At 36.6% G+C, this 9459-nt stretch overlaps 1 protein-coding gene across 1 annotated transcript; it reads right to left on the reverse strand.

The window, feature by feature from the left end:
* Positions 1–472: 472 nt before the first annotated feature.
* On the reverse strand, positions 473–2931 carry LOC102604443 (uncharacterized). The gene is made up of 4 exons (XM_015313073.1): positions 2865–2931; positions 2505–2572; positions 892–1116; positions 473–814 (listed from the first exon to the last, which is right to left on the reverse strand). The coding sequence occupies exons 1-4, from the start codon at positions 2929–2931 to the stop codon at positions 473–475; spliced, it is 702 nt and encodes a 233-aa protein (XP_015168559.1).
* Between the last annotated feature and the right edge of the window lie 6528 nt (positions 2932–9459).

Raw genomic sequence — 9459 nt, forward strand, 5'->3', positions numbered from 1 at the left:
AAAAAATATTATTTAATATATACTATTTTAATTTCAAATTAATAGTATTTTAATTTTTTTTCTAATTTTCGTGAATAATAAAATTTTATTTTATTATTAATTTTCATTATAAAGAATACGCAAAATTAAATAATAATTAATTGATCACAACGATAATTTAGTAATCCAGTAGGTCATTTCCAGATTTAGCACTATTCAGAAAAAATATTGGATATGATTCTGAGAATTGTTGCGATTGTGGTTGTGATTGCGGTTGTGACTGTCGATTTATTTTTTCAAGTATTTGTTGTTGTTCTCGTTGCAGGTAATCCTGAGCGTTTGAATCACTAATAGTTTCTAATTTTTTCATTAAGATTTTAGTTTCGTCTCTAAATTCCTTGGCTTTGATATATCTATCTAGCCTTTCGCTGTCCTGTTGTTTGGATGTAGCAGACTCTGATAACATCTTCCCAAGTCGATTATTTACGATTTCTCAAAGTGTCATAGCTGATGAAAGACCTTCATCTTTTGATCTTTTTAATTTTGATTTCTTCACCCCAATAGGCCGTTCGAATGAAGTGCAATGACCTGAAAAATTCTCATTTAAATTAAGTGAAAAAGATGATAAGTTAGGAGATGATACTATAGGTGATGAAGGACTACGAGCCTCGGACTCCGATGATTGCAAAGTAGAGTCTTGTCCTCGAACTTTTTTCTTTCCGGTGTCGATATCCTTAAACTTTTCAAAATCTTTCATTAGATTCGATACATGATCAAACTTAAAACCTTTTTTATACGTTGGTTCTTGCATAAGTAGCATTTTTGCTTGATTAATCCGCAAAAATATGAATCAAAATTGTGTAAGTAAATATATATAAATATATTATAAGTAGTTAGAAAATAGTCACTTAGAATATCTATATTTGAAGCACCACTGGGATGCAAATTTTCTATTTGTCTAATACATCCACTTAATTTTCTTACTGCCTTCTCAATTAAGGCTATTCCACACTGCAATGATTTCTTATTGCGATATATCCATGATTCTTCCTTTAAATTATTATAGCTTTGTTCAATTTGAAACCAAAACTGATCATAGGATTGGCATATGCCGGTGATCGGGTCTTGAGATGGATTTCACTATAATTTTAACCATTGAACTTCGTAATTCATTAATAGAACATTTTGAACTCCGTAATGCATTAATAGAGCATTTATGGGAGAAACGTAATAATTTTGAAAATTGAGTGTTTATGTAATTGTATGTCACTTTTATTTGAATTTGTCCCCTAATTTATGTATTATATTATATTTTCTTGCAATTTATGTTATTTAAAAATTTAGAATAAAATATAATTTCATATCACATTAAAAATTATATAACGTAATTATTTGGGAAAAAAGAAATAACGGATTTATATTATGAAATAAAAAAATAAGAATGAAATAGAAATAATAATATAATATTGAGGAGAGAGAAAAAGATTTTTTTTAGAGAGTAAAATAGAGAATTGGGTTGGAGTTGGTTGTTTGAAAAAAAGAGAACTCTATATTTGGAGAGTAAAATAGAGGATTGGGTTGGAGATGCCCTTAATTCTGGCGAAGCCCATCCACGGAGGGAACGACGGTCCGTCGTTTGACCTACTGACCGTCGTTTGGGTTCGTCGGTTAAGTCTGTCCGACAGGGCTTCATTAAAACGAGCATAACTTTTTACTCAGAGATCAGATTTTAACAAACTCGGTGGCGTTGGAAAGAGGATCCAATTATCTATCATTATTTAGGTCATGGGTCACCTAATTAATTTTGTTCTAAGGGTTATGAACCGTTTAATTTGACCCAACATCAATTTCCCTCTAACTAGCGGTTGACCCTCACCTACGGTCAGAGCTACGGTTCGTAGGTCCAACCACGGACCGTACTGGTCGACCAAGGGTAGGATCAGAGACTATTACGACTTGGGCCTTAACAACGGAACCCCACCTACGCTCCGTGGATGGTTTCGTTGGTATTGGCAGTAGCTTTTCTGAAAATTAGGATTTTCTTCATTCTGAGATTCAAGGTGTTACAAAAAACTAGGACCACCTTTTTTTTTCTTTTTTATTTAACACTTGATCTCAGATTTGAAAAGCTGGAGATAATATTCTTTTTGTTAAATAGAAAAGAAGATATACAAACCACCAAAGGGAGATTTGTGACCCAGAACTCTCACTTAATTCCTTCCCTTTCCTATTACCCCAATGTTACGAAAAAATTGGGATTTCTAATTAATTTTTTGGTCAAATCTATTTCTCTGAGGAATAAATTATTGTGCTACTAGATTTTTTCGCCTCAAATTAGGGGATTCAACAAAGACCCAAATATTACAGATCTAGGAAATCAACCTAAACTACCTAGAATCACAAAAATTGAATTTGATCTTATTTGGATGCAAAGAAATCTCAAAATTGAACCCAAAAAAATATAATAAAAAATGCAAACAGAGATAACCAAAAACTGAAGATAAAAATACGATATATTCACTTACCTGATACAATAACACCACACGCATAGAGAGCTCTAAAATTACCTCCTTTGTTTCTTCTTCATTGTTCACTGATCATGCACAAATTAATTTTTAATACAAATTGATAAAGGCTTATGTTCTGAGATGTTTTGATGATCTCCTCACAAGTGCAGGGATCTGGTCCTCTGCAGAGTATGAATACTCGTCCAGTGTCAAAGTGATGAACAACTGTAAAGTTGTCTGAGTCAGAAAGTTGGTGAAGCTGCAGAGTACTTCACCAATCAGAAGCGACGAGGTTGTTTGTAGGTTTGATAATAATTCCTCATGGTATACATCAAACAACAAACAACATTACTATCTCATTCATTCAAAGAGAGATACTGTCAAGCTTCAAAATAGCAAGGGACCTGATAGAAGTGCTTCTATTTGCTTTCAGTACCAGCTGCATTTGTTTGCTTGTAATAGTGCTTAGAATGTAGAATTTGTTTCACTTGTGAAAGAAACGTATCAAACTTGTGTGAATCATTGTAAGAACTAGGTTAAGGGTAACTTAGTTTCTTACTCTAAAGTCTATACTAATCGGCTAGGAATAGTGTAGTGGGCAGTGTTGTATCTGCTCTGGCTCACCTAAGTAATAGGAGGCATTACTTAGAGTTGGGATTAGGAGGCTAATCTCAGCTTGTAAACTGGCTTTTACTTTTTCTTGAGAAGATTAGTGAAAGCAGTTTGAAAAGTCCTGGCAGGCCAGGTCGTGGTTTTACTCCCTTGAGCAAGGAGGTTTTCACGTAAAGTTGATTGTCAATCTTTACTTTCTGCATTTGTTCTTTACTGTTTATTATTGTTACTGTATTGAGGACCTGGTCCCATCTACATAGGTGGACGCATACATTCCAACAAGTGGTATCAGAGCTTGACTTTTCAGTTTGGTTAACACCAAGAAAAGAAAAGATCTTGAAGGAATGGTTGCTCTACCCAATATGGAGGAAGGAAACTCTTCTACCAAGCCACCTCGTTTCAATGGCCAATACTATGGATGGTGGAAGAATCGAATGCACGATTACATCAACGCTGAGGACTCTGAGTTGTGGGGAATTATCCTTGATGGACCATATATTCCTACAAAGGAGGTGAAGGATGGAGAGCTTACCACTATCGTTGTCAAAACCAGAAAAGATTACAATGAGGCAGACAAGAAAATGATTGAAAAGAACTGCAAAGCAAAGAAGATTCTTGTATGTGGAATTGGAGCGGATGAATACAACAGAATATCCGTTTGTGAGACTGCCAAGGAGATTTGGGACTGTCTTCAAACAACCCATGAAGGAACCCAGCGAGTGCAAGAGTCTAAGGTTGATATACTCACCACTCAGTACAAAAATTTCAGCATGAAGGAAGGGGAAACCATCTTTGAGATGAACTCAAGATTCACCTCTATCACCAATGAGCTGAGAGGCCTGGGTGATCCTATTCCTGTCAATAAGCAAATTTGCAAGATCCTCAAAGTGCTTCCTAAATCTTGGGAAAGCAAGGTGGATGCCATTACAGAAGCCAAAGATCTAACGACTCTTCCCATGGAAGAAATGATTGGGAATCTTCAGACCTACGAGATGAACAAGAAGCAGGGAATGACATTGAAAGGAGGAAATAAGAAGTCAGTTGCTTTGAAAACATCTCAAAGTGAGGTGACTGAGGAGGAGGATGAGATGGCGTATGTCACTAGAAGATTTCAAAAGATCATAAAGAAGCATGGGGTTTTCCAAAAGAAAGCCTCTACCAGTAGAACTGCCACTGCAAATGATCTGTACCATAAATGTGGTAAGCCTGGTAACTTTATGAGAGACCGCCCCAGTCAAAGGCAGGAAACTTATGACACCAAACCTCGCAAGAGGGACCTGGTCCCAGAAAATGTTAGGAGGAAGGCTCATGTTGATCAGTTGGTGAGAAAAGCCTTTGCTGTATGGGGGATGATTCAAGTGAGTCAGAAGAAGATGCAGAAAGCCATGAGGATGTATCAATGATGGCTATTGAATATGATGAAAATGTTTTCAACTCCATTTTCTCCTTGATGGCTAAGTTTGATGATGAGGAAGATCCAGATGAGGTAACCCTTTTTTATCTTAAAGATGATTTAGAAAAAAATTCTGTTAAAAAATTGAGGAAACTTGTTGCCCTGCTTATTGATTCCGTTAAAGAACGAACCACTGAAAACTTAATGTTAAATGAAAAATTGAGTTTGTGTGAGGATGAGAATTCAGCTCTCATGTCTCAAGTTTCTGAAATAAGCTTAAGGATAGGTACTCTAGAAACCAGCAATATAATTCCTAAGGAGGATCCTGGTACTTCAGAGAGTGGAAAGAGAAAGCTTAGCATCTTTGAGGAAGAATTGGAAGAAAAGCTTAAAATTTCAGAGTCGAAGCTAGCTGCTTCTCTTGAAACTAATTCTCAATTGAGAAAGGATATGAGTAGGATCAAGGAGGAGCTAAGACACTCTCTAAAGTGGACTGATTCCTCTAAGATACTATCTAACCTATCCAATCAGAGTTTCAATGGAAAGAAAGGGCTGGGATGCAGACCAATAGAACCTCCCTATAATCCTCATAGAAAATATGTGTCTGTATCTGACAATCTGTTGTGCACTCATTGTGGGCGTAATGGTCACCTAAAAGAAAAGTGTGAGAGTCTGAGCAGAGCAAAAGAAAAGCAATGTGAAATTTGTCAAATCTGAAAACAATGATAAAAGGGAACACAAGGGACCTGGTCCCCGTTATCGTTTCAATAAGAACACTTTGCCCTCCTGGACAGGAAGGTTTCTTATTAAGCCTTTTTGATAGTTATTGGGAACCCCGTTAGAAGTGGGTTCCTAAATCTAACAAGTGATTCTTATGCAGAGGAGAGGAAGGAGTCAGTGCTGGTACATGGACAGTGGATGCTCAAGGCACGTGATTGGAGACTCTTCAAACTTCCTCTCTTTGAAAGCACACCAAGGTGGTGGTGTGTCATTTGGTTGTGGAAAGAAGGGCTCTATCCTTGGTATTGGCAGGATAAGGAGATCTGCTGGTAATTCAATAAATAATGTACACTATGTGGAGGGTCTAAAATACAATCTTTTGAGTATTTCACAAATCTGTGATAAAAGGAAATGAAGTCGAGTTCATGGCTGATAAATGGTTTGTTACAAGTCGTATTACCAAAAGGGTTGTCATGTCTGCTACTAGAGTTAAAAATATGTATGTTGCATATATAGATTCCATTGAGGGAGCTGATCTATCCTGTTTAAGTGCTCAAACTAATGATGCAGATCTATGGCATCGGTGACTGGGTCATGTGAGTACTTCATTGCTAAACAAACTTGTTACAGGGGACCTGGTCCGCGGATTGCCAACACTAAAGTATTCAAATGTCAAAGTCTGTGAGGCCTATGCCAAAGGGAAACAGACTAAGTCATCATTCAAGGTCAAGAAGGGAGTCAATACAACGAGACCTCTAGAGCTGCTCCACATGGACTTATGTGGACCTATCATTGTTGATGATTTTTCCAGGTTCACTTGGAACATGTTTCTGTGAACGAAAGATAAGACAGCTGGACAACTGATCACATTTGTGAAAGCCATCCAATTGAAGCTAAATGGCAAGATAGCTAGTATCAGATCTGATCATGGAACGGAGTTTGAAAACTATCTACTTGAAGGGTTATGTGCAGAAAATGGAATCAATCACAACTTCTCAGCGCCAAGAACTCCTCAACAAAATGGAGTGGTTGAAAGAAATAATGGAACTCTGGTGGAGATTGCTAGAACTATGTTGATCAATTCAGGACTTATAATGAATTTTTGGGCTGAAGCAGTTAATATAGCCTGCTATGTGACAAATATGTGTCTTATCAGATCTATCATCAAGAAAACACCTTATGAGCTATTAAATAACAAAAAACCTTCAATTGCTCATCTAGACCATTTGGGTGCAAATGCTTTGTGTTGAATAACGGAAAGGATGATCTAGGCAAGTTCGATGCCAGAAGTGATGAAGGTGTATTTGTTGGGTATTCATCTACAAGCAAGGCGTACAGGGTGTTTACCAAACGAACTTTGTGTGTTGAATAAAGCATGCACGTCAAGTTTGATTTATTAGGTACAAGAATTGAGAACAATGAAGACTAGGAGGTTGAGGAACTGATGAACAAGCAGCAGGATGATCATGGTACAAAAGAGAAGGATGCATCACACTCAGGAGGACCTGGTCCCTCAGGTTCATCATAGGAATCAGTGTCTCAAAATCTTGAAGAAGATGAAGGTGATTCTGATGCTGACAGAGAAAAAGAGATTACCAGAAAGTTTGGATGGAAGCATCAATCTTCACATCCACTGGACAATCTCATCTCTCCACTTGACTCCGGAATTCAAACTAGATCTAAATCAAGAAATCTAGTTGCTCACTCAGCATTCATATCATCCATTAAACCAAAGAACATCAAAGAAGCATTGCAGGATGTAGACTCGGTAACTTCAATACAGGAGGAACTTCATCAATTTGAGAGAGGCAAAGTGTGGAACCTGGTTCCCAGACCAATTGACAGAACTATTATTGTGTAACGCCCCTAAAAATGAAGTAGGATAAAGTAGAGCATCACATGGGTTTTATACATTAATAACTTGTTAAAAAATAATGAAGAATAGCCTTTTTTAGTCAGTTTTTAAAGAGTTTGGAAGTCAAACGTCAAGGGACGACCAAGACGTTCGGAAACTAGTCTTTTACGTGTTGGTGTGTTCTAGTATGTTGTTCATATTTTTATGAGTTGTTTGGAGTCTAAAATCAGTGGAGGTGACCCTAGTTTCTTAATAAATGTTTTTAGGGTCAAAACGTTCAGGTACGACTCCTCGGGACCACCTTAAGGGTCCCCAAGGAGCACTACAACCCTTGGCCAAACAAGCTGCCAAGGCAGCTTGATAATGCTCATGGAGGGAGCATGTCCGCGTCGCGGACTAGCTCCACCAAGGGCCAAAAGTTTGAACAGTGTCGCAGACTCTTCTGTCTCGAAATTTAATTTCCAGAAACTTGAGGGAACACCTCCGCGTCACAGATTTGTTTCACGATGAAATCTGCGAAAATAAAACTCAAGTTTGACTTGTTTAAAAGGTCCAACTAAGTGAGGGGTACTTTGGGTACTTTGGGGAATTATTATAAACCGTTATTCTACCTATTTTAGGGTATTTTAAGTGGTTAAAACCCCAATACCTAGAATTAGACCTCATTATCCAAATTGAACCTTCCCTCTCAAATAAATTCTCTCTTTAGAACTCCATGGAAGGCATTGATGAAGCTTTAAGCTAGGGGATGGGTTCCAACTGATTTCTCCTTCAAATTCCTAGGAAATTAATCACAAAGATATGGGGATTTTATCTTTGATTCTCCTTTCAATCAAAGAGCCAAATCAATGTGATTTCAATGTTTTTCAAAAACGCTAAAAAACCCAATTTCAATTCTAACCTTGGGTTCTTGCATGAAAGTATTTCAAATGATGATTTATGTTAATATTGATGATTTTAAGATAAAAAACTCCATGAACCCTTGCATATCTTGAAATCCTAATTTTTGGGTCTAAAGTTGGTATATTGATTACGAGCTAATAATGTGATATTAATGAGTAGATTGTTATGGGCTACTGATTTATGTATTGTTCTATATTGAATTAGGAGGAATTGATGGTGAATTGTGTTATATTGGATGTTGGCCTTGAATAGGCAATTGTGACCTAAGGTTTATGATGTTGATGAAGTTGTGAATAGATTATTGATTCTAGTATTTTATATATATATGTTGTAGATGTTAGAATTGTGAGGTTTGATCCCTTTGAAAGTGGGGAGGTGTTTACTTTATAAGCACGTTGTGATCATGGCCCTGTAGGCAAAGTTTGATGATTGTTGTTTTGAGTATTGTTGATTATGTGAAGGTAATATGATATGATGTGAATTTGTGTATGGTCTACGAGTATGAAAGGTGACCTTTTGTAGAGACTTTATGTGTTATGCTTGGTTGTTGTCTTCTTTGAATGACTTATAATGAAGGTGAGTTTAGGATAGACTATGTTTACCTACTCTCACACCTAGTGAAAAATGAATGAAAGAATGTGTGAATGAATGAAAAGAATGGGAGTTAATGCTAATAAATTAAAGTTGGGTGTATTGTAAGGATAGTCTCATAAAGTACTACTTTAAATGAATGGGGTTCTTATATGAAAGGTTTTCTCATCTTTGAATCCAAGAGCTTCCTTAATGAATGAATGAGGGTTAGGATGGGTATTTCTTCATGAGTGAGATGAGAATACTTAGTAGCAATACGTTTACCTAAATGAATGAATGTTGGTTTAGGATGTGTACTCATTCGTGAGTTGAGATGAGAGTACTTAGTAGAAATCATTATCCCTAAATGAATGAATGTTGGGCTAGGATAAGTACTCCTTCCTGAGTTGAGATGAGAGTACTTAGTAGAAATCATTATCCCTAAATGAATGAATGTTGGGCTAGGATAAGTACTCCTTCCTGAGTTGAGATGAGAGTACTTAGTAGAAATCATTATCCCTAAATGAATGAATGTTGGGCTAGGATAAGTACTCCTTCCTGAGTTGAGATGAGAGTACTTAGTAGAAATCATTATCCCTAAATGAATGAATGTTGGGCTAGGATAAGTACTCCTTCCTGAGTTGAGATGAGAGTACTTAGTAGAAATCATTATCCCTAAATGAATGAATGTTGGGCTAGGATAAGTACTCCTTCCTGAGTTGAGATGAGAGTACTTAGTAGAAATCATTATCCCTAAATGAATGAATGTTGGGCTAGGATAAGTACTCCTTCCTGAGTTGAGATGAGAGTACTTAGTAGAAATCATTATCCCTAAATGAAATTGCACAAGTAGATATTTAAGGGATATCTTGTTGTGTCTTAGTAATAATAATGAATGAATGAGTCTCTTTGGGATAATT

The sequence above is a fragment of the Solanum tuberosum genome, unplaced genomic scaffold (assembly GCF_000226075.1).
Source record: "Solanum tuberosum cultivar DM 1-3 516 R44 unplaced genomic scaffold, SolTub_3.0 scf00228, whole genome shotgun sequence".
Classification (NCBI taxonomy): domain Eukaryota; kingdom Viridiplantae; phylum Streptophyta; class Magnoliopsida; order Solanales; family Solanaceae; genus Solanum; species Solanum tuberosum.

What these genes read in the sequence shown, in the direction of transcription:
- LOC102604443 (XM_015313073.1), bottom strand. Translation starts at nt 2,931, where the DNA reads ATGCAGCTGGTACTGAAAGCAAATAGAAGCACTTCTATCAGGTCCCTT. An exon ending in GTGTGGTGTTATTGTATCAG is followed by an intron (nt 1,117 to 2,504) that starts GTAAGTGAATAT and finishes AAATTATAGTGA; the next exon opens with AATCCATCTCAAGACCCGAT. An exon ending in GTGCTTCAAATATAGATATT is followed by an intron (nt 815 to 891) that starts CTAAGTGACTAT and finishes ATATTTTTGCGG; the next exon opens with ATTAATCAAGCAAAAATGCT.